Source organism: Callithrix jacchus, chromosome 3, assembly GCF_049354715.1.
Source record: "Callithrix jacchus isolate 240 chromosome 3, calJac240_pri, whole genome shotgun sequence".
Classification (NCBI taxonomy): domain Eukaryota; kingdom Metazoa; phylum Chordata; class Mammalia; order Primates; family Cebidae; genus Callithrix; species Callithrix jacchus.
This window is the reverse complement of record NC_133504.1, coordinates 154,748,914-154,773,824: the sequence shown is the minus strand read 5'-3', so window position 1 is coordinate 154,773,824 and position 24,911 is coordinate 154,748,914. Positions and strand designations below refer to the sequence as shown.

General features: G+C 39.9%; 1 protein-coding gene across 3 annotated transcripts in view; it reads left to right on the top strand.

Annotated features, from left to right (window-relative positions):
- The first annotated feature begins 3,521 nt into the window (after positions 1-3,521).
- KLHL5 (kelch like family member 5) overlaps positions 3,522-24,911 on the top strand; it is a 91,002-nt gene continuing 69,612 nt past the window's right edge. The window contains exons 1-2 of one of the 3 annotated variants that reach the window (XM_054253430.2): positions 3,522-3,818; positions 23,536-24,006. In XM_054253430.2, the coding sequence (XP_054109405.1) occupies positions 23,627-24,006 (380 nt within the window). In that variant the 5' untranslated portion in view covers positions 3,522-3,818; positions 23,536-23,626. Of the gene's footprint in view, positions 3,819-23,532; positions 24,007-24,911 lie in introns of all 3 variants that reach the window. The other 2 variants (XM_008993470.5, XM_008993471.5) reach the window with 2 other exon arrangements.

The following is a 24,911-nucleotide window of genomic DNA, read 5'->3' as shown; positions in this document are numbered from 1 at the left end:
TTTACTATCTATTGATAATACACTTTAACCAGACTAAAACATTGTTAACCTCATCATCATAATTATCAATTAAAATAATTTAAGCATTCATAAAAGACATCCTACTGACATCATGTATCAGATTATCAGTAGAGTTGTCAAATTTTCTTATCATGGCTGTGTTTCCTCTCATGGAAAATATTAAGACTTTCACAGCATGTATTGATCCACCATTCTCTCTGATTCTGTGGATCCATTTATGGGCGAAGTTGTAAGATCTCAGCATAAATTCTTATCTGTGAATTCTTCTTCAAATCCTGTTCCTTAGTATTGCCAGAATGAGAGATAAAAAGCCTTTTCAAATTCTACTTTTTTTTTCTCTTGAGATGGAGTCTCACTCTGTGGCCCAGGCTGCAGTGCAGTGGCTCGATCTCAGTTCACTGCAACCTCCACCTCCCAGGTTCAAGCAATCCTTCTGCCTCAGTTTTCCAAGTAGCTGAGATTACAGGCACCCATCACCACGCCCAGCTAATTTTTGTATTTTTAGTAGAGGTGGGGTTTCACCGTGTTACCTAGGCTGGTCTCAGGCTCCTGACCTCAAGTGATCCGCCTGCCTCATCCTCCCAAAGTGTTGGGATTACAGGCATGAGCCACCGTGCCCAGCCAAATTCTACTTTTAAATAAGGTAAATGTGGGCTGTGTTTTAGATCTTATTAATATATCTGAGTCACATGACTCAGTTATAAGATAAATTGCATGAAAGCCATTTGGCCTTACAAAAGGAATACAAGCTATTTCTCCTATTTGGATTCATTCATTCATTCAAAAATATTTGTTAAGTATCTACTATGTGACAGACATGGTAAATAATAGGCACTGGAGTTTTAAAAGTGAACAAAACAAAGTTCTGCTCTCATGACACTTACATTCCAGTGGGAGTAGAGAGACAAACAGATGTATATGTCAGGTAGTGCTCAGTGCTGAAGTGGGGAGTTTAGGGGTGGGTTACAGGTTTACATGGATAGTCAGGAAAAGGGACATGATGGAGGAGGGAGTTAGTTGTGAGAACAGCTAAGAGCGTGCTAGACAGTGGAACATGTGAAGGCTGCATGGGCAAGCACTTGGCCTGCTAGCAGAAGAGTAAGGAGTCCAGTATCCACCAGAGTGAGAGCCGGTGGAGGGAGCCGGATCACAAGGGACGTTCCTTTTGACTGGGCTGATGGAGCACATGAGCTGAAAATACAAATCAGTAAATAAAATAGGTTTCAGGGTAGAACAAACAATATATTTCACCTGGAAAAAAAATCGTGTATGGGAATGCCTATTTCATTTTCTTTTTCTCTTTTTAAGACGGAATCTTGCTCTGTCGCCAGGCTGGAGTGCAGTGCTGCGATCTCAGCTCACTGCAGTCTCTACCTCCCGATTCAAATGATTCTCCTTCCTCAGCCTCCCTAGTAGCTGGGACTGCAGGTGCGCGCTACCACACTCGACTAATTTTTGCATTTTAAGTAAAGACAGGGTTTCACCATGTTGGCCAGGATGATCTTGATCTCCTGACATCTTGATCTGCCTGTCTCGGCCTCCCAAAGTGCTGGGATTACAGGCGTGTGCCACTGCGCCCTGCCGGGAATGCCTATTATTTAAAGATATATATATACATATATTTTGAGACGGAGTGCCTCCTTGTAGCCCAGGCTGGAGTGCAATCTCAGCTAACTGCAACCTCTGCCTCCCGGGTTCAAGCAATTCTCCCGCCTCAGCGTCCTGAGTAGCTGAGATTACAGGCGCGCGCCACCAAACCCAGCTAATTTTTGTATTTGTAGTAGAGACGGGGTTTCACCATGTTGGTCAGGCTGATCTCGAACTCCTGACCTCGTGATCCGCCTGCCTCAGCCTCCCAAAGTGCTGGGATCACAGGCGTGAGCCACCAGCCAAATAAGGAATTACCGCAATCGTAATCTGATTGGATTACAATGCTTTTCTAGTCTTTCTCATTATAACCTGAAAGAAAAATACTGAACTAAAAATCCAAAACTGAACAAGTAACTATGAGCAGGGAGGGGAGAAAAAACTATGAGAAGAATGTCATTTGCTGTTAATGTACACAAATGTTAACACTGAAAAATCCAATAAGGGCTGAAACATAGTACCAAATTCCAAAAATTCAAGCAGTGGGTTTGTTTACATAACTGTCGTTTATACTTAAAGTTACTGAGGTAATTTTTATCTACGGGTGTAGGCGTCCATTGCATATGAGGTGGAGGGTGTCTCCTCCACATAGCTCGGATAAAAAAAATGTTTTCTGTACTTTGCGGTTGGAGCCCTCCTTGGGAGAGTTTGGGATGCATCTTCTTCCTGACTGTACCAATCTTAAATCGTCCCATCCGCTTCCCTTTGAACGGTCCACGTCAAAGCTTCATTCTTTTATATTGTTGTTTTTTCCTAACCACTTCCCCAAGTGGAAGTGCACAAAACATCCCTAAATAGATCTCCCAGCCACCCCAGGCTGCTACCACAGTTCGGTTATGTTATTTGATTATCAGTCTTCTGGACCACTTGCTTTGCTTGCATTGAGTTTTTATTATGGAGACATAGTGAAGATCTCCTGAGCAAATGTTATTTGGGGGAGAATGACCATATTCAACCATCACGGACGGACACCATACAGCTAGCTCAGAGTAGCAAACAATCTACGAATGATAAACATACACATTAAAGAACCAAAAGCTGATGGGCATTTGGTTTACACATCACTGTGAGACAAAGTACGGAAATCCCTCCCTTCCTAATGCATCATGAGCTACTGGGGGCAGGGACCCCAGTAGCTGTTTTGCTCAAACCTGATGGTGAATTAACATATAAAGTAATTTAGTGTTTTCATAAGGCGCCAAATAAATTAGTTGTTATTCTCACAACCTAGCATATAGGAAGAGTTCAATGTTGGGTAGAGGAATGAATAAAGAATCTACTTTTTCAGATTCTTATTATCCCAACACTGGAAAACAATGATTATGGTCAGAGCGCTGAGGATCATAATTGCGATGGCACATACCCACCACCTAAAGCACAATAATTATCAGATTATTGCAAGGGGAATGGTTACTTGGGCTGGAGAAGAGAGGCGAGACTGGGTGAGTTCCCTCTAAGCTCTGAGACAACAGAGCCGCCTCTCTCACGGCCTTCCCGCCCTGCAGAGGGACCTCTTCCTAACTTCCACCTCCAGGAATTCCCCTAACCCCAGTTTCAAGGGGCGGGGAACAACCAGAATCTTTGTCAGGCCCGCTACGCCACGCCCCCTCCTCTCCAGAGTCCCGCCCAGGCTGACGTCCCCTTCCTCACTAACTCCCCTCGCCACAGCCGCTCCCCTTCCCCTATTCCCCCGCCTCTCGGCTCGGCCGTCCCCACGCCGCGCAGGGGAGCAAAGAAACCGCCGGCGGAGCAGTGGCGGCCGCGGTCTCCCGCGGAGCGCGGCCCGCCGAGGGGGCGGGACATGGAGGGGGCGGGGCGGGGCCTGACGGGAGGGGGCGGGGCGGGCAGCCTCTAGTGCCGCGCCGGGACTGACGGGCGAGCCGGTCCCCGACCCCCACGTACTCGCCCGCCCCCTCCGGGGCCGTCCGGGGACTCTAACCCCCAACCCTGGTGCCGCCTGACGGAGCGGGAGTGTCTCGCTCCGGGCCGGCCGGCGCCGGGGGTGACGCTGCCGGGACGGGGCTGGGGGCGCGCGAGGGGCCGAGCATCCTTCTCCTCAGCTCGCCGGCCCCAGCCCCCGCCTCCCCAGCTCCTCCCGCCTGGCCGCCCCGGCCCGCCGTGACCCCCGGCCGCCTCCAGAGCGCGACGCGGTAAGTGCGACTTCCTCCTCGGTGTCGGGAGGGGGCCGCCTCGGGCCGGCCCGCGCGGCAGGGCCCGCTCCCCGCCCCCACGCGACTCTCGCGCCCCGCCGCGGCCGCCCCGAACGAGCCGGGTGGGAAGACGCGGCCCCTCATGGAGGCGACTGCGAGGCCCCTCAGTCCAGAGGGGCTGGGCCGAGGGAGCGCCTCCCCATACCGCGCCCGGGGCTCGAACCCCGGCCCTGCCTCCCTGCTGCGCACCCCCGAGCGCTGGAGCCACGGCCCGGGGCGCCCTCGAGTTGTGGAAAGTTGTGGACGCGGCGCTGGTGGCCGGCGGTGAGGAGCGGACTGCTGTGCACAAGTGGCTGCTTTCGTGGACTGTCCCTGCCAATAAAACAAACGGGAAACCATTTCAGAGGTTTTTTTCCCTCTCCTTATTACTTGCAGGCAATTCTGACCTAAGTTTTTAAGTTTTTCTTTTAAATAATAGCGTCGCCCCCGGAGTGGGGGAGAATAAGACCGGGACTTCATTTCCCCGGACCCGGCGTGCCTGGTGAAACTTTTGCGTTTAGGCATTTATTTCAGTGCGTGCTGCGGGATCAGAAGCTGGCGGAAAAAGTTTTCTGGGTCAAAGAGTAAAGCGTTACTGTCGTTTTTTATCGCTTCATTTCATTTTTTAAAACATTCTTTAATAGTCGACTAGTTCATAGAATTCAAAAGATACAAAAGGGACAGACAGACTCTCTCCACTCACCCCTGCACCCTCCCAATATTGTTTCTGCTGCCTTCTTTCAGAGATTAGATGGATGTGCAAATGCCCCTTCTGCTTGCTTTGAAAAAGGGAGCTGCTGTTAAGTGCCTGGCAGCTGCTGGTTCTAAATAAATTTTGATTCTCCTTCCTGTTAGGAAACAGTTTCATAACTTTTTGGTTATTAGACCTCTGGTGGCAAAAAAAAAAAAAAAAAATTCATGACCCCCCCCCTCGTTTTCAGCATTTACAGATTTGACTGCGTTGTGAATGTGTGCCCTATTGGCTTGTTATGACTTAAGGGAATACTTTTACACAAAGATGAATACGCTGACATTGTTGGTCATGGGACAGGAAAGGCGGAATCAACATGAAGTTGTAAAAAGATGCAATATATACAATATATAGTTGCAGAAACGATATATTTGAAGCAAATTAGTGACCATGTTAGTACCATAGGATAAAACAAACTCGGAAAATTGAAGTAGAGAAGAAAGAGAATACAATGTCAAGAAAAAAGATAGTATCAAGTTCATTTTTATAAGATCCTGTACTAGAGATGAGTCACAGTTTGGGCTTTGGGCTTCCTGGGAACTAGGAAAAAAAGAGAGAAAGGAACAACATAAGTTTCAGCCTGTTTTGGACGGGCGTGGTAACTCACGCCTGTAATCCCAGCAGTTTGGGAGGCCATGGTGAGCGGATCACTTGAGCTCAGGAGTTCAAGACCAGCCTGGCGAACATAGCCAGACCCCTGTTTCAAAAAAATCAATAAAAATAAAACAAAGTTTCATTGTGTTTTAATTCCAAGATTAAAAAAAAAAAAAAAAAAACAGTTCTGCCCTAAGCAAGGTGTTTTCCAGTAATGAGTCCTGAGAGGCAGATTTCCTCATGGGCCCTAATAAAAAGGAGCTATGGAATGCCGTAGACAATATCTTTAAAACACCCCTACCAAAAATAGTGAATTTTGCACAACAGTGTTTTTCAATACAGGAGAGTAATAGAACCGTAACAATAAGTTCTCTAAAAGAGTCACTTGTTTAGAATGATCTAGAACAGTATTTCCCAAACTGTGTTCTAAGGAATGAGAAAATACTTTCTTGCAATAAGATTCTGAGCTCAAGTAAGTTTGAGATAAGTAGATTAGAAAATTTAACTAGTTTTGCTACGGAATATCTTGAAGATTTACTATGCTAATTTTCAAGTTGCCGTTTTAAAGAGGGATATAGTTTGTGATCTTTTCCAAATTTATTTGACTATGTAACACAAATTGAGGTCCACGGAACCTATAAAAATGTATTAATTAGCTGGGTGTGGTGGCTCACACCTGTAATCCCAACACTTTGGGAGACCAAAGCAGGTGGATCGCTTGAGGTCAGGAGTTCAAGACCAGCCTGGCCAACACGATTAAACCCCGTTTCTACTAAAAATACCAATAGTAGCTGGATAGTTCCAGCTAGAACTATCCGGAGGAACCAATAGTTCCTCCCAGCTTGGGAGGCTGAAGGAGAACCCCTTGAACCTGAGAGAGGGAGGTTGCAGTGAGCTGAGATGGTACCACTGCACTCCAGCCTGGGTGACAGAGTGAGACTCCATCTCAAAAAATAAAAATAGATGAATTGTCTATTCTTTGGGCAGTTCTTCATTAGTATTTCTTACAACTGAGGTTTGAGGAGAATTGGGAAGCAAAGAATTGAGGTTAGCCAATTTGGTAAGGACCAAAGTGAAGATAATCTAAAAGTCAGGATTTTAACATACTGTGTAGCAAAGGAGAACCCTACTTTCCCCCTGATTCTTTCACATTTCTTCATTGTTCTGCAAGTTGCCTGTTGAAGGACCTGTAGGGCACCTCCTTATTCTGTGCTTTAGGGTACTTAGTGTCTATGAAGTAGACTAGGTATAGCCAATTAGAAGTTTCTGAGGAATGACTTTAATTATTCTTGGATGTAAATATGTGATTGACATTTTTTATCACAAATACTATTTGTACTGTTAATTTACTATCATAAGCATTCCATAACTATAAGAGACCTAAGAAAGCACAGTACAGAGTGGAAAGAGTGAAGATTTGAAACCAGAAAGTCTGGGATTGTGCCACTAATGTGTGTGCAGGGTTGTTTCCAGCAAGTTGATGAACCTCTCTCTTTATTTGTAAAATTAGAATGATGACAGCACATGAATTCATTTATGGAATAAATGTTGAGAATCTACTGGGTACTGGGTAGTAGAAAAACAACTTTAAGAGTGCAAATGAAATAATATATCAAGAATCTTCAATGTCTAAATTTATTCCATTCCTGAGTGCAGATGGCAAGAGTTTGGAAGGCAAGGAATTGCACCTATCCAAATGTATTTGGTTCCAGAATTCAAGATGGCAAGTACGGAGAGGAGAGAATGAGGTGTTGATCTAAAAATGTATCAGAATCCATTCAGTTCCTGTGTTTGGATGATGAGAGTTTGGATAAGTATCCTCTAAATGAGAAAAGTATTCTCTAAATGATAGTGCTGTACAAAATGATACCATTTGGAAAATAGAGGGCCAGAGTTATTGTTTCACTCCATTTATGAGAAAGGGGTTTACTCAGTATACCAGGCAGGATATATGCTGGGGTAACAAAAGAACTCTTACATCCTATTGATTTTAAACAGCAAAGAATTTTTTTCTGTCATACTACATGCCCAAGCAGATCAGCAAGACAACTCCATTACAAATGGTCAATCTCAGTCTGCCGGAGGCAGTATCTCAACATGTGCTTCCACAGTTGTTAGGACAGAGAAAAGGGTGTGGTGATTGTACCTTGGCTTTTTTTTTTTTTTCTTTTGAGATTGAATTTTGCTCTTGCTGCCCAGGCTGGAGTGCAGTGGTGTGATCTCAGCTTACTGCAACCTCCTCCTTCCGGTTTCAAGTGATTCTCCTGCCTCAACCTCCCAAGTAGATGGGATTACAGGTGCCCACCACCACACCCAGCTAATTTTTGTATTTTTAGTATGGATGGGGTTTCACCATGTTGGCCAGGCTGGTCTCGAATTCCTGACCTTGTGATCCACCTGCTTCAGCTTCCCAAAGTGCTGGGATTACAGGCTTGAGCCATCGCACCTGGCATACATTGGCTCTTAAGGGCCTCTGTCTGGAAGTGACACATGTAACTTCCACTGCTATTTCACTGGCCAAAAGTCACTTGACTACACCCAAATTCAAGGAGATGGGGAAATGCATTTCTACCATGTGCCCAGAAAGAGGAGAACTGGAATAGTCTGTGAACAGTCTGAATGACTACTAACGAGGCTTCATAGTCCCATGAGCTAACACAAAATCTTAATAAATCAAAACCCAAATTATGTCAGTACAGTATTCTATTTAGAAAATAGAAAACAGCATTTCTTTGTGTATGTGACTGTGTTTAAACAGAATTATGCTAATGAGAAATATAAAGAACATCTTTTATTAGTTTGAAATGAAATGCTTTTGAAAACTCCACAATTAGGTTTGTTATTTTGACCAAATGAATTTCATTCTTTTTAAATTGCATGTCCATTCAATAAACATTTGTAAAATGCGTATAAGGGGCCAGGCGTAGTGGCTCAAGACCATGCAATCCCAGTACTTTGGGAGGCCAAGGTGGAAGGATTTTTCAGACCAGGGGTTTTGAGACCAGTCTGGACAACATAATAAGACCCTGTGTCTACAAAAAAATAAATAAAATTATCTGGGCATAGTGGCATGTGCCTCCAGTCCCAGCTTCTATGGGGGCGGGGGTAGGGAGGTGGGTTGAGGTGGGATGATTGATTATTTGAGCCTGGGAGTTCGAGGCTGCAGTGAGCCATGGGCAGGCCACTGCACTCCAGCCTATAGGAGATCAAGACCTTGTCTCAAATAAATAATAAAGTATATAAGGCACTGTGTTAGGGCTGTGAAGATAAAAAGATAAATGAGGATCGGGTGTGGTAACTCATGCTTGTAATCCCAGCACTTTGATAGGCTGAGGTGAGTGGATCACCTGAGGTCAGGAGTTCCAAGACCAGCCTGGCCAACGTGGCGAAACCAAAACCATGTCTCTAATGAAAATACAAAAAAAAAAAACCCTAGGTGTGATGCACACCTATAATCCCAGCTACTCAGAAGCTGAGGCAGGAGAATTGCGTGAATCTGGGAAGCAGAGGTTTTGGTAAGCTGAGATCACGCCACTGCACTCCAGCCTGGGCGACAGAGTGAGACTCTAGAGACTCTATCTCAATAAATAAATAAATAAATAAATAAATAAATAAATAAAATGGGGAGTTTACAATCACAGTGGAAAATAGTTCTTCTTGAGTTATTTCTCCCTTTCTCTTTAAGGCATCATTTACAGCATGTAAACGATTTGTATACACACATAATAGTGAAAAATCCTAAATGTATATAAATTACACTTTTTGGACTTAAGGAGTATTTTATGACAAATTAAATGGTATGTCGGGGCGCTGTGGCTCATGCCTGTGATCCCAACACTTTGGGAGGCCGAGGTGGGCGGATCACCAGGTCAAGAGATTGAGACCATCCTGACCAACATGGTGAAACCTCGTCTCTACTAAAAATACAAAAATTAGCCGGGCATGGTACAGGTGCTTGTAGTCCCAGCTACTTGGGAGGCTGAGGCAGGAGAATCACTTGTACCTGGGAGGTGGAGGTTGCAGTGAGCCAAGATCTGGCCATTGCACTCCAGCCTGGTGACAGAGTGAGAGTCTGTCTCAAAAATAAAAATTCAAAAAATCAAAATTAAACAGTATTACTTAAATTAGCATAAGCAAAAGGAATGCTATGTTAGAAAAGAAATATAGTTTATATCAGAGTCCAAGGGCAAGAAGTACAGCTGGGCCCCAAAAGCAACTGGCACCAATAAAGAAAGCTGGGAGCTAGAGTTACTTTCTCTCTCCAGGTCTATATGATTTCTTACTAGTGTCTCTCTCTGCACATGTATTTCTTTCTTCTTTTTCTCTGTTGACTAATATTTCTTTATTTTGCTGTAACATCGGTGTTTTAATCTAAGAGTTTACAAACTTGAAACTAACTGGAGGATTTAGCAATTTCAGAAGATCTAAAAATTTTTAAGTGCATTGTCTTTGTAAGCTCTTAACCACCAGACTTAGGAAATAATGCAGTTGGTGCTAACAAATTAGCATAATTGACAACTTTGTAGTAGAGAAAGAGGCAGTTATAATAGCTTTCAGTCAAAGAAACCTGAGAGTAAAGAAACGGAGGTTCTACACAATTAACATCACCTTGCAAATTCTAGTGAGACAGGCTGATTACGATAATCAGGATAAGAAGGTACAACTGGATCTGACTTAAGTAACTACATATTCCCTTCCTGAACACTGGCAGACGCTGTCTACATTGTAATCCCTTCATCCATCCCTGCTTCCTTTTCCACGGTAAGGATTGACTGAATTGTCTAACTCTTAAAAATCATCTTCTTTGATCCTGATACAGGACTCCCTGGCTTCTCTTCATAGGTAATAATGCAGGAAGAAGGGCACATGTAATATACTACCTAGCTCTGCTCTTTTCTTCCATCCAAACTGGTCTCCTAGACACTCTTAATTTGGATGTTTTACATTTTAATATGCTATTACCATATCTCTTCAACTTAATATTATTTTATTCTTAATAAATTTCCATCCTTTTTCTGTTAGACTTGTGTACTTATTTTTGCTAGCAGTGTTTCCATGTATTTTCAAACTATGCAATAACCCCTTCAGCTTCCCTCAGCAATGGCTGAAGAGATAAACTATGGGGAGGTGGTATATGTTACCTGGAAGTGGATTCTCCAGAAGAAAGAAAAAAAACAAGAACATGAGTAAAAACTGTGTATTAGATTAGGTTCAGATTGTAGAATATCTGGAATGTCATGTTAAGATGCTTGTACTCTTGTTACTGTGCAAATGAAGGGGTTTTCTTGGGTTAACTAAACTTTCAAATTCAGAAAGCTTGTTTACTCAGAAAGCTATCAGACAGGAATCATAGCTTGCCAGCAGGGCAGCATCAAATGTTCCTCGGCAGTGGGAGTGATTTTCGCAGCAGTCAATGCAGTCATCTCATAGCCATCTGGGTAGGACCCCAGAGGAAGCTCACACTAGGTGGTGCAGGAGCTACCTTGGCTTAAAAAAAAAAAAAAAAAAACCATGTCCCACAGGAGCCAAAGTCTCTTACACAATTCCATAGGCTTGGTTTCCAGGGTTTTTGTAAAAGCTGTGCTAATTAAGAGACTTCACAGGGAAGTCAAAGCTATAGCTCTTTTATGAGGTTATGGTTCATTTATAGTTCCTGAGTCTTGATGCAAATTTACTAATAATGTGGATCATTTTTATTATAAGTAGTGTTACCTAGTAACATAGTGGAGGTACCAAGTTTTACAGGTGCCCAGGGAACAGAGCCAAAAGGGTTATTAACTGAAGCTTTACTCATACTGTATTATCTGCAATGCCTTTCGTTTAAGAAGTATTCCATAATATTTCTTTTGCTTATTTTGATGTAGTGTGTTTTTACTCTTTTTTTATGTATTTTTTTTTAGACAATTTTGCTTTGTTGCCAGGGCTGAAATGCGGTGGTGCCATCTGGGCTCACTGCAACCTCCGCTTCCCAGGTTCAAGCAATTTTTCTGCCTCAGCCTACTAAGTAGCTGGGGTTACAGGCACCCACCACCACACCTGGCTAATTTTTTGTATTTTTAGTAGAGATGGGGTTTCACTGTGTTAGCCAGGCTTGTCTTGAACTCCTAACCTCATGATCTGCCCGCCTTGGCCTCCCAGAGTGCTGGGATTACAGGCGTGAGCCACTGCGCCCACCCCATTTACTCTTTTTTTATAATGGATAAAGCGAAGTAAGTTGAGAGGAAGGTGAGTCTGGAAAGGCAGGCAAAGACTATTAGATCATTAAAAATCCTGAATTCCATGCTAAAGATCTTAGCTTTTATTTATCTTGTAGCTGATGGAAAACAAACATAAACGTTTTAAGTAGAATGATATAGTCAAGGATTGCAGTTTAGGAAGTGATAGTGTGGAGAATGAATAAGAGAGGATTTAGACTTGAGGCTGGTTTGTTCATTTCTACTTAGTATTTGCCTTTCTTTGGGGAGCTATTTCTCTGATAAGCACAAAGAAAGAATACTCAAGTTCGTGCTCCACAGGAGTTTAAAATTGCTGGCCTGGTGTCTGCATGGTTTTTTGTAGAGGCCTGAACTAGTTTGACGTAAATGTATTTGTCATCTCCTTCCCCCATTGGAGTTTGGGAGGACTACTCTGAATTGCCTCCTAAGAACACTGGATATAATCTACTGCGTAATTAACATTAAGAAATTCTAGCCTCCACTGATCTCTACTAATCCCCATTTGACCACTAGCATCCTCATTTTGCTTTTTGCTGGAGTTAAATTATTGAACAGTTTATTGGTGGCTTTTCTTTAGGCCCAGTTTTAGGGCAAGCCAGGCAGTTTCTTTAATGGTTAACTGGTTTAATCAACATTTGTAGTGGTTAACCATTTCTAATTATGAGCAGTTGAGAAACAGTGCTTCACATTTTTTCCCCTTTATTGCTTACATTGCCCATCACTATCCTTTTCCTACCCAACTTAGGCTGTTCTAACAAAAATATGTAATTTATAAAGTCTGGATTGGTCCTACAGCAGAATCAAATTGATCTGTGATTGGCTCATCTGTTCAGAGAGCCCAGGCAACTTTAATTGATTACGCTTGTGTCTGGAGAGTACGGATTGATTACTCTTTTTAAACCTCCATCACCATAAAGCTACGTGGAGACAGAAACACTTCTGGATTTGGTTCAGGTCAGTAGAAGACAAATTTGTGATTATCCAGATTGTTATTTTTTATGGCACATGCCAACCATCATGGATCAGGCAAGAATTTAGCAGTGGTTTTCCATCATTTTTTAATGATACTACAGTTTTCATTCTTGTGCACAGCAAATATATACTTACCTTGACAAAATCTAAGGAGTGGATAGCGAGGGAACCTTGTTTTTTTAACCAGTCATCAAGCCAAAGGACTATTTTCAGAAGTAACAATTTTGTTATACCATAGTAGTATCAACTGTAATAACTTTTACAGGTGAGCTTAAAATAAATGCTATATAATATTAATTGAGTTGATTTTTTTTAAATGTCCCTTGCATTACTACCAGGTATCAGTACCAGGTAGTTGTGGGATAAAACGATTCTTTTGATGTTACTGTGGGTCAGTACTTTGTAAGAAACAGCAGCAGAAATTGTGAGGGAGTTAAGTAGGGAGAAATCTATGAGGCACTTGTACTTGGTGAATAAAGGTTATTTTGGCATTTAACTGCAGTCATGAACTTTATTTTGTTATGGGAGAAATCATGTTCCTTAAACACTCTGGTTTTTTGTTTTTTCCCTTTTTGGTGCCTTACTTGCTTTTAATTTGGTCAGATATTGGCAAAGAATTTGTGAGCTCTGCTACTCTCTACTAGACATCTAAGCTTGTCCAAGTCAACTATACTCTCAATCTACTTCCTTATTCGCACAATGAGGATAATAACTACTCTACCTGCCTCGCAAGGTATTTTGTGAGTAGCAAATGAGAATACTTCTTGCTTTGAAAGCAAGAAGTGGTGTGGTGTATTCAAAAGTACATGGTTTTTAGATTCTATCCCGGACCCTGCTGCTCACCAGATATGGGTATTAAGGCAAGTTAATCTCTCTCCAATATCTTCATCTATAGGGAGTGGGGAGCAGGGGGCAGGAATGACTCCTGTTTGACAGAGTTTTTCTTAAAATGAAACGCCCCAGTCAGTGTAAAGTATTTTATATATTATTGTGCTCATGTGGGCACTTAAGAAATAGTAGCTGCTGCTACATATCCTGACCATTACTCAATGCTTAGATGTGCCACTTACTTAATCCCATTAATGAAGAGAAAACTGAAGACAAGGGAGGTGAAGTGATTTGCCCAAATTATACAGCTAGCTGGTGAGTGGCTTAGCTATTGACTCAGGCTCTTTCTGCTGTGTCACTTAGGCTGCCATTAATAAGTGATAATGTGGGAAAATAACAGCAGGAGCACTCTCCACCAGCTCCTTCTGAACTGATTTATAGCTCTAGCCTGATGCACGCTCTTCTAATGTAAAATGTACTTACCGATACCAAGGGCCAACTCAACACTCATGGCTAGGTAGGCAGCTCCATTGCTGACCTGTACATCTCTGTGTACCCATTGGATTGAGTACTTACCAGGAGTTGGTTCTATTTATTCACAAACCTGTTTTTAACAGTTATACTTGTTACAGTAATTATAAAATAGTAGTTGACATATAAATTGATGAAAGTGTAAAGAAAAGAGAATTCTTCCTATGAAAATTCAGTTGAGGCCAGGCATGGTGGCTCACACCTGTAATCCCAGCACTTTGGGAGGCTGAGGCAGGCAGATCAGAAGGTCAAGAGATCGAGACCATCCTGGCCAACATAGTGAAACCCCATCTCTACTAAAAATACAAAAAAAGTAGCTGGGCATAGTGGCACACACTTGTAGTCCAAGATACTGAGGTGGCTGAGGCAGGAGAATTGCTTGAACCTGGGAGGCGGAGGTTGCAGTGAACCAAGATTGTTCCACTGCATTCCAGCCTGATGACAGAGTGAGACTCCATCTTAAAAAAAAAAATTAAGTTGAATGCTTTGGGATGCCTCTATATAAATGAGTTATTAAAAAATCTTCTATCAAGTTAGACAAAGGCTGGATAATTGTAAGAGACTAGGGAAAAAGTCATCAAAGTCTAAAGCAGTGCCTGTCAAAGACCACCAACCAGCTACTTTGTCTTCAGACTATTAGGGGTCCTCAAGGATATAAGGAGCTCACATTAGAATACTGATTAACTGCATTAGGCAAACTAATGCACACTTTGGTTTAGCACATGTTTTGTTTTCATGGTGAGACTTTCTCCTTGAAGAAAGCAACACATTTATTTACAATCTGGCACAAATTTTTCCTGTCGTGGACAGACCACTGGTCTAATGGATTCTGTATTCATATTCTTTCAAAAGTGATTTCAAGTTCTCTTTCCATTTATAGAAACCGTAAATGGAAGTTGTAGATGATGAATCATTATGGGTATGGCTTATGCAAGAGAAAGGACCCAAACTCAGTAGGAGACCCCTGTCAAATATATGGCATTAACCCTATATGAAAAGCTTTACAAATGAATGTGCATATATATGTTCAAGCTAAAATAACATCTTTAAGGGAATGTATATATTATTTTTATGATTATTGACTTTTTTCTTTAGTGGACAACTATAGGTTTTATCTGATAAGGGGGCTTTCACTGTACTCAGAGTTCCAGGTTGACTGGAAATAAATCTTTGACCTCTGCAACTGTCTAAGCTTGCTTTGCTGTCTTAGCTTACCCTGTGCATTCTGTATGTATCTTTATCATGCTGTATTATAATTTTTAAATTTAATGTCAGTTCCTGCATTGTAAGTGATATGGCAAAGGAACACAGTTTAGTTTAAAGGTTAAAGCTTACTCCACTTACTTTTTTTGACTTGATCTTTTTCATCTTGATCTTCTCTCATAAATGTATACTTACAGGCATATTGTTACAGTGCTTTTATTTAGGATAAACAAATAAAATATCTATATTATATGGCTTTTACCATGAAAGCATCTTCAGTTTTTCAGCATAAAGTTCTTGACTGCTGAGTTTTCATGGTTTACTGCAACTGAATTAAATGTGTGTGTGTGTGTGTGTGTGTGTGTGTGAGAGAGAGAGAGAGAGAGAGAGAGAGAGACAGACAGACAGACAGACAGACAGACAGACAGAGAGACAGTCTCGCCTTGTTGCCCAGGCTGGAGTGCAATGGCACGGTCCCAGTTCACTGCAACCTCCACCTCCCAGGTTCAAGCAATCCTGCCTCAGCCTCCTGAGTAGCTGGAACTACAGGCATGTGCACTCTACCCGGCTAATTTTTGTAGAGATGGGGTTTCACCATCTTGGCCAGTCTAGTCTCGAACTCCTGACCTCAAGTGATTCACCTGCCTCGGCCTCCCAAAGTACTGGGATTACAGGCATGAGCCACTGCACCCGGCCAGGATTTAAATGTGACATTTAAAATTTTTCATTTACTGATTAAATTAGAGCAGTTGTTTTTAACAAAGTGAAAGATTTAACATTGTGCTAGAAATCTTAATTTTGGATTTCAAACTGTAAGTTTTATTTTTATTACAAAAGAAATTTTGGTGCCATGTGTTTGTGGTATTGAGTGAATAGAATCCAGAGATAACCAGTGTTATCCCAGGGCTCATCTGTTCACACTTTAAATTTCTGGTTTCTTAAATAGATTAATTTTTGGCTCTAGACTCCTATCCTGGCTGTTTGGTTACTAGATATGTAATTAAAACCAAACATGTCTAAAGCCTCACTCAATCCTCCTGAAACAATATCCTTACTTCCTTACTTATGTTAATATTAGCATTCTTCTTCCAGTCACCCAAATTTGAAAATGCTGTCGTCTTTGACTTTTTCCTTTCCATTTCCCACAGACATCCAAGAAGGTCTCTGTAATATCTTAAACTTCCACCGTCCTTTCAGATCTTGTTGGCGCCAGTCAAGTTTGAACTGTGCCTCTTACATTGCAGAGTTTTCTAACTGGTTTCCTTACGAGGTATCCTCCCTTGTAAAATCTATTTTTCACCATTGCCAAATTAATCTTGAGGTGTTATCTCTATATTCTTAACTCAAAAACCTCAACTTCACCCAAATGAAGGACACACCTCTTCATAATTCAGTAAGAGTTCCATTCAAGACCCTCTATTGCTGGATTTTAAAAATCTTTCATCAATATCCGTGCCATGAATTTATTCATTTTTTAAAAATTTATATTCAGAAAGTATTTAAATGCCGTGCATCATACAGGTTGTTAGGGATATAGTGGTCCCTGTCCTGATTCATTTTTGAAGTCTATTTCCTCATCTTTGTGTTCAGTTCTGCTTACAGAACGAAGCATTTGTTGAATTTACAGAAATACAGGATTTTTTATATTTATAATGTTTGCTTTTTATGAGAATGGAGAAGAGGTACAAAATATCTGGTATATTTCTAGAATTAAAGTCAAGTTAATAAAAGTAAATATCAAATCTTTCAGGGTAAATAACTGAAATTTTCCACCGTCATACATTTTTAAGTGTTATGGAATTTACATGTTGGTAGAATTATACTAGTATTCAAATATTTTAAATAAAGCAAATTCTGATAGACCTAATTTGACAAAGTTTAAAAAGTATCCCAGAATTATTAAACTTTGGAGAGCTCTTCAAAATCATTCAGTGCAACTTACTGTTTTTATAACTGAGGAAAAAGAGAGATGAGAGCTGCTGGGTTAGTATTGTAAAATTCTTGATGTTTTTTAATGCAGTGTATATCACACACTTAAAACTTTAGAAATAGATTTATTAAAATTGTAAGTCATAAATATTGTTATCTAAAAAGCTACGTGAAGAGAGGTTAACGTGGTGGTGATTATTCATATAAAGTAGTTACCAAATAGCCATGATTTAAATTGAGTGAAGCCATAGCTTTAAAAATCACACTGTTGAAGTGAGCTCACCTTCATTCTATCTTAATGATATTTCAGTGTTTCTATTGTAACACCAAATAGTGTCATCTTTTAAATTCACAGACTAAGATTTGAGCAGATTTGAAACAGAAATTGCACATAGGTCCTTTAATTACATTTTGAAAAATGTATTCATAATGGATACATACTATCTATTTTAAATAATACAGGAGTGATTTTGTAATTCAGGTTTATCCTAAAGTAAAGCAAGGTTATTAAAATGAGAGATACAGAATATAATTTTGTAATGAGTTTGAATAAAGTGTGTTCATTTGAAAAGACATCTGCTGTTTAGCCATTGGATTTCAAGTGATATAATTTTATGTCATAAGAATGAATAGAAAAAAGAAATTCTTAGAATCACGTTGTGATTTTTCTCGTAAGTTGCAAAAATACTGGTAAGATTTTATCAGCCAGGCGCCGTGGCTCACGCCCCTCTGGACCTTAGGGGACCATGGCTGGCTGATTACTTGAGCCCAGGAATTCAAGACCAGTCTAGGCAACATGGCAAAACTCTGGCTGTACAAAAATTAGCCAGGTGTGGTGGCACATGCCTATAGTCCCAGGTTATGACTGCAGTGAGCTGAGTTTGCGCCACTGCACTGCAGTCTGTGTGACAGTGAGACCCTGTCTCAAAAAAAAAGTTTTGTTACCAAAGATAAAATATGTCTATAATTTAAAAATTGGATTCTTAATTTATTTTATAATTTTTAAAAAAGACAGTATACGTATATACTTTTATTATTGCTCTTACATATTATTGCTCTTGTAATTGTTGAATAATTTATGTTTTCATTAGAGAAATATTTATTGAGCACCTACTGTCTCCTACGTACTATTCTATTATAAATGATGAGATTGATGACCAAAACAAAGCCCCACTGTAGCTTACTTTGTAGTGAGGATGAAGACAATAAGCAAGTAAACATCTAACATGCCAGGTGGTAGTAAGTGCTATGAAAAAAATTAGGAGGATCAGCAGGCTTGTGAATGATGAGGGATCTAATTTACAGAGCATAGTCAGTGAAGACCATCTTGATAATTTAACAATGTAATGATTTTTAACAAGTACTGATATTTTGTAAATAATTTTCCTGGGAAATACTTGTCATCAGAGCTGGATAAATTTTGGAGCAAAACAATTTTATATTGTTGGTGAAAGTTGTTGGAACACAAGAAAAAGTGTTAAGTAAATGCTGAATTTCATGCCATAAAGGCATTAATGTTTAAGCTTACTTCATACTTTTCATAAAGAAAATACCAGAAATATAAGAAATACAAATCAAGAAGATAAAGATTAAATAGAAAAAAAGAGCAAGAGGCCTAAATAGCCATTTCATGGAGGATATCCAAATGACCAGTAAACATGAAGAGTTACTTAGTCACGTTAATAATGAAGAAAATATAAAGGAAACCAAATGGGATATCATTACACACCTGTCAGAATGACTAAAATTAAAAAGACAATATGGGCCAGGCTCAGTGGTTCATGCCTGTAATCCTAGCACTTTGGGAGGCTGACGGGGGTGGATCACTTGAGGTCAGGAGTTTGAGACTGGTGTGGCCAACATGGTGAAACTCCGTCTCTACTAAAAATACAAAAGTTAGCCAGACATGGTGGTGCACACCTGTAATCCAAGCTACTGGAGAGGCTGAGGCAGAAGAATTGTTTGAATCTGGGAGACAGAGGTTGCTGTGAACAGAGATCATGCCATTGCACTCCAGCCTGGGTGACAGAGCAGGACTCCATCTCAATCAATCAATCAATTAAAGACAATATGAGTGTTAGCTAGATGTGGAGTAACTGGGATTCTCATGTGCTGCTTATAGGAGTGTAAACTGGTAACAATCATAGATGAACACATATATACCTTATAACCTAGCAGTTTTATTTCTGGATATATAGTGTGCATGTGTTTGTATTGTGTGTGTGTTTATATAATATATAAAAGCATTCATACTTATATAAACACACATACAGTACACATGTGCACACCAGATATTATGTACAAATACATTTATAGCAGCACTATTTGCAAAAGTTGAAAACTAGAAACAACTAGAATGTCTGTCAGTAATAGAATGGATTTTGATGGCTACATATTATATAATGGAACATTATAACATATAATAACATATGTATAATGTAATATAACCATTAAAACCAACCATCAGCTGCTACAGACAATAACATTAATTTCGAAATAATGCTGAACAAAAGAAAATATTTCTATGAAGTTGAAAAGCAGAGAATACTAGTTTATGCTAAGGATGGTGGTTACCTTTGGGAAGAAGCCGTGGTTATCTTTCTGTTTTTGAACATGGGTGGCGATAACATGTTTGTGTTCATAGCATGATAATTTATTGAGCTGTACTTGTGATTTGGACACTTCTCTGTTCTATGTGAAACTTTATTATTAACATTTTTTTTTTTTTTTTGAGACAGAGGCTTGCTCTGTTGCCCAGGCTGGAGGGCAGTGGGTGATCTCAGCTCACTGCAACCTCTGCCTCCTGGGTTCAAGTGATTCTTCTGCCTCAGCCTCCCGAGTAGTTGGGATTAAAGGCACAGGCCACCACGCCCAACTAATTTTTTGTATTTTAGTAGAGATGCCATTTCGCTGTGTTGCCCAGGCTGGTTTGGAACTCCTGAGCTCAGGCAGTCCTCCCACCTCAGCCTCCCAAAGTACAGGCATGAGCCACCGTACCTAGCCTAGTTTTTTGAGACAGAGTTTCCCTCTTGTTGCCCAGGCTGGAGTGCAATGGTTCAATCTCAGCTCACTGCAACCTCCCCCTTCTGGGTTCAAGCGATTCTACCTCAGTCTCCTGAGTAGCTGGGATTACAGGCATGTGCCACCATGCCCGGCTAATTTTTTTGTATTTTTGGTAGAGACGGGTTTCTCCATGTTGGCCAATCTGATCTCTAACTCCTGACCTCAGGTAATCTTCCCACCTCAGCCTCCCAAAGTGCTGGAATTACAGGTGTGAGTCACCATGCCTAGCTAGCGACTGGCCTATTTTTAAAATTTTCTTAAAGATACAGGCTTTAGTTGCAATTCATTTGGAAAACAGAAAAAATATTTCTAAAACAAGACAAATAACGATTTAATATCTGTAGAAAACAAAGAGTTTCCACTTGAGGAGGAGGAAAAGACAAATAGCCCAAGAGAAAAATAGGCAAAGGATATAAGTAGATAGTTCAGAAAATGAGATGTCAAAATGGCCAGTAAACCTATGAGATATGCTCAGTAGTTCTCTGGAGTTAAAAGAATTATAATACTCATCACTAACTGTTGGGCCTATGAAAATAGATGAGAAGGGTACACTTTTCAAAATTTGAATTTTAGGAAAGTAAACTATTCAAATTTAAAATACACATATCTCAGATTAGGCCAGGCATGGTGGCTCATGCCTGTAATCCCAGCACTTTGGCTGAGGCGGGCAGATCACCTGAGTTCCAGAGGTCAAGACCAGCTTGGCCAACACAGTGAAACCTCATCTCTACTAAAAACTCAAAATAGCTGGGCGTGGTGGTGCATGCCTGTAGTCCCAGCTACTCAGGAGGCTGAGGCATAAGAATCACTTGAATCTGGGAGACAGAGCCTGTAGTGAGCCCAGATTGCACCACTGTACTCCCTGCCTAGGTGGCACAGTTAGCTTCTGTCTCAAAAAAAGAAAGAAAATACATATATCTTCAACCCAGCAAGTCCACTCCTGGGAATAAATTCTATAGATATAAAAGCCTCACAAGGATGTTTACTTCAACATTATTTTAATGGCAAAAACCTGAAATCAACCTAATGGCCATTAGTAAGAAAATAGTTTAATAAATTGTGTTTTACAATAATGAAATACCATGTAACTCAAAAAGATTATTAATTTATATTTTCATGTATATGTAAAATTAGGTGAGAAGAGTAAAATGCCAAAAGATGAATACAGTATGATCTCTCTTACAGCAATAGTAAAAACTCTTATGTGTGTGTGTATGTAAGTTTGTACATGATTTATAAACATGGAGAGAGGTGTGAAAGGCTACATACACCAAGCTCAATGTCAACAATGATTACCAGGGGAATGAGTGGAAGAGGATTGGCAAAATAAATGTATCATCTTGCATTGCAGGATGTTTGCTGTCTCTGGCCCCTGCCCACTCAAATGCCTGTAGCACTCTCCTGTCATTCCAACAACTAAAAATCTATCACCACCACCCCCCATTTTCCAGAAGCCTTGAGGAGCAAGGTGGTGCTTCTCTTGTTGAGAACCACCTAGTAAGAGTAACTGAAGTGTTTACAAAGATGATAGTGACTGAGCTAAATCTTGAAGTATGAGTGGGATTTTTAAACCAAAGTTCCTCTGGGAGGCAGAGTGTTATAAAAGAGGGAACAACGTAATGTAAACTGCCTTGACTGATGAAGTGATGTGTCTATGTTGGAAAATAGTTAGAAATAAAGTTGGCTAGGCAGAGTGAAGTTAGAAGGGTGTTGATCAGAAGGAGTCAGACAAAGGTGAGAGGAGGGGGGAAAGTGTCATTTCTCTCTCTATTGCGTCCCACATAGTACCGCCAAGTTAATTTTCTAGAACATTGTCCTGTTCAACAGTCCATTCAATAATGCCTTTGCTGCATGCTCAAGGCATTTCACCTCATCGTATTCATCTAACTTTATCTCTTATTATGCCTTAAAATTAATTAGGTAAGGCTGGCTAGCCGATCAAACTGATTATTTCCTACTTCTTCCTTGTCGATATGCTCGCTTCATGCTTTTATTAATGTCTTTTTCTATAGAAATCTATCATTCTGCCTAAACAAAATTTTGATATTCTTAGCAGCCTTCTTCCTAATGAAACTGGTCCATACCACTCCATACCATCCTGATATCACCTTTCTTTCTTACAGTTTTTGTTTTTTCCCATAATATTTAGCATGAAACTATACTTGGCTTTTTATGCTTCTCACTCATGTTTCACTGAATAATTTGTATTCTCCTAAAGAGTTGTGTGAGGTTAGGATACATGCCTCACGATATTTTTGTAAGCCTCCAAAGTAGTTCTCGTTTTTGTTTTTTGATCAGCCTAGATAGGCATTGTGTTTTGTATGAAATTAGTTGATAAAGCAGTAAATACTGAACACCTGAAAACTCAAATTGCGCGTTGATAGATAACGCTTTAATATTGCAGTATTTTAATGTTTCTTATTTTAACTTACCAAATATTTTGTATCTGGTTCAATAGCTAGATTTAATTATTTTGGGGCTTAGGAACCAAGATGGATATATCTCTGTGTCCCTGGCAGTGCCTAGTAGATTGCATTGTTGATAATAACTACTCAGTATTTTTGAGTTGGATTTATTTTTATTTGCTTTATCAATTTGCCTTCACTGTAACCTTCACTGTAACCACGTTCAAACCATTGTTTTGTTTTGCTAACAACAGAGGGCACCATTAGGACACTTGTACACCCAGTAGTCCTATCCCAGTCCTTGATAGCTTTTTGAGCCACACTTTCATTTTCCTAAGTAATTCATAGAAATTTGGATATTATACTAACTGGCAGTGGCCCATTTCTGCTTATAGAGAAATCCTGGCTTCAGTTTATTTGAAAAAGAGTATTTGTCACATTTTGATCCTTTGTAGTTTTCAAACTTTTTATTCTCTCATTATTCTTTGTCTGAGTGAAATCTTACCCATAATCTTACTATATTAATTAGATTAATTTGTTTTCTGAAGGGAGAAGATGGGGTGAAGGCAGGGAGAAGATGGGGTGAAGGCAGCAATCTGGAGCCCCACCTTTATACTCCCTTTTCCTTCTCATTGCTCATCCAAAGAGCACAGCTTGAAAATCACTATAACTCATCTAATTTTACAAATGCTTTTTAAAATACTTGTTTTGTGGTATTTCACTTAAGGACTTAGTTGAGAAATAGAAACATTTTAGTTTTAAAGTGATTTGTTTTAAGTACAAAGGGAAATGCTATGGAATACATTTATTGTTTCAGCAATAAAAGAGTTAATATACTAAGCAGCAGAGACTGAGATACTGCATAGGGATAGTGTTTTCTGTCTCTGTCATTTGTGGTTTTAAGAAAAAGGGGGTGGTGTTCTGCATTTGAAAGGACTTTAATGAATGCTGTCAGTGTTTGTGAGACCTAATGGTCAGTATGGGAAAGGAGAGCCTGGAAAGTGGTCTAGCTGCTTCAGGATAGGTGGATGAGAGTTTGCTCTGATTGAACGGAATGTTCCACCGTGTTTCATCTTTATTCATTTTCCTTTGTTCTTTAAAATCTGATATATTGACATAAAAGTAATTGTAGATATATATATGAATGTGATTTATTTTCCTTTACATCTTTTTGTTGTGTACAGCAGGGCATATACTTCTCTTGTCTTGGTTGGATGCACAAATCTGTGTGCAGTGCTTTTTGCCCGTTGCCTAGACGATCACTTGGTTTCTCTGAGGATGTCTGGTTCTCGTAAAGAGTTTGATGTGAAACAGATTTTGAAAATCAGATGGAGGTGGTTTGGCCATCAAGCATCATCTAATTCTACAGTTGACAGCCAGCAGGGAGAATTTTGGAACCGAGGACAGACTGGAGCAAACGGTGGGAGAAAGTTTTTAGATCCATGTAGCCTACAATTGCCTTTGGCTTCAATTGGTTACCAAAGGTCCAGCCAACTGGATTTTCAGAATTCGCCTTCTTGGCCAATGGCATCCACCTCTGAAGTCCCTGCATTTGAGTTTACAGCAGAAGATTGTGGCGGTGCACATTGGCTGGATAGACCAGAAGTGGATGATGGCACTAGTGAAGAAGAAAATGAATCTGATTCCAGTTCATGCAGGTTGATTATTTTCTTACTGTTAGAAAAGGGGTGTGGGGGTTTATCTCTAAAATGTTTTAAAATAATTTAGTATTTATTATTTAAAATCTGATTATATTTATACATCTGCATACACATATATAATATCTTGCTATGAACATGCGGTACTTCTGCTAGGATTTTTTTTAATGCTCTAACCTGTAAAATTACAAAGACAACAAATAGCATTCATTTTGAAATATCTTGTGTTCTATATATAGATCTGCCTCAGCTTTGAAAAAATATATAGTAGTAATTTTATGTATCATTGCCTGTGGTTTGATTCATTCATTAACATTCTGTATTCATATCAAAACTATAGAAGACATTTCTATAGTATGAAATTTTATGTGACATTTTAGATTATAACAGATTGTAGTCATTTTTTAATTAAATGAAATGGAAAGGTTTTACAAAGAGATGCACATTTTAGTTACCAATGTTTGGACACAATTGTAGTTGTCAATAATATTTTTCTTATGGTTATTCTCTTTGTCCTGTATGTGTTACAGCTCTCCAGACTAATATAGAGAATACTAAGTAACATGTCTCTAAGATGACAGCTACTAATTCCTGTCACCTTCACTTTCACTGAAATGTGTGCTATTTGAGGAAATGAAGGACATTTCCTTTAGGAGAGTTTAAGGGAATGTAGAGGGGCTAGATGTGATTATCTGGTAAAAAGGGGATAGGAAGAAGGGGAAATCAGAAGAAAGAAAATAAAGAAAAAGATGGTAATTTATAATGATTTTATCCACCTTTATCTTGGAATCTGGCTCTATCTTTGAAATGCATTTTCTTATTAATCAGTTTAAACTACAATAAGATATTATGTAACAAGTTAGAGCATGAAAGTCATCTTTCTAAACCATCTTCATTCAAAAATG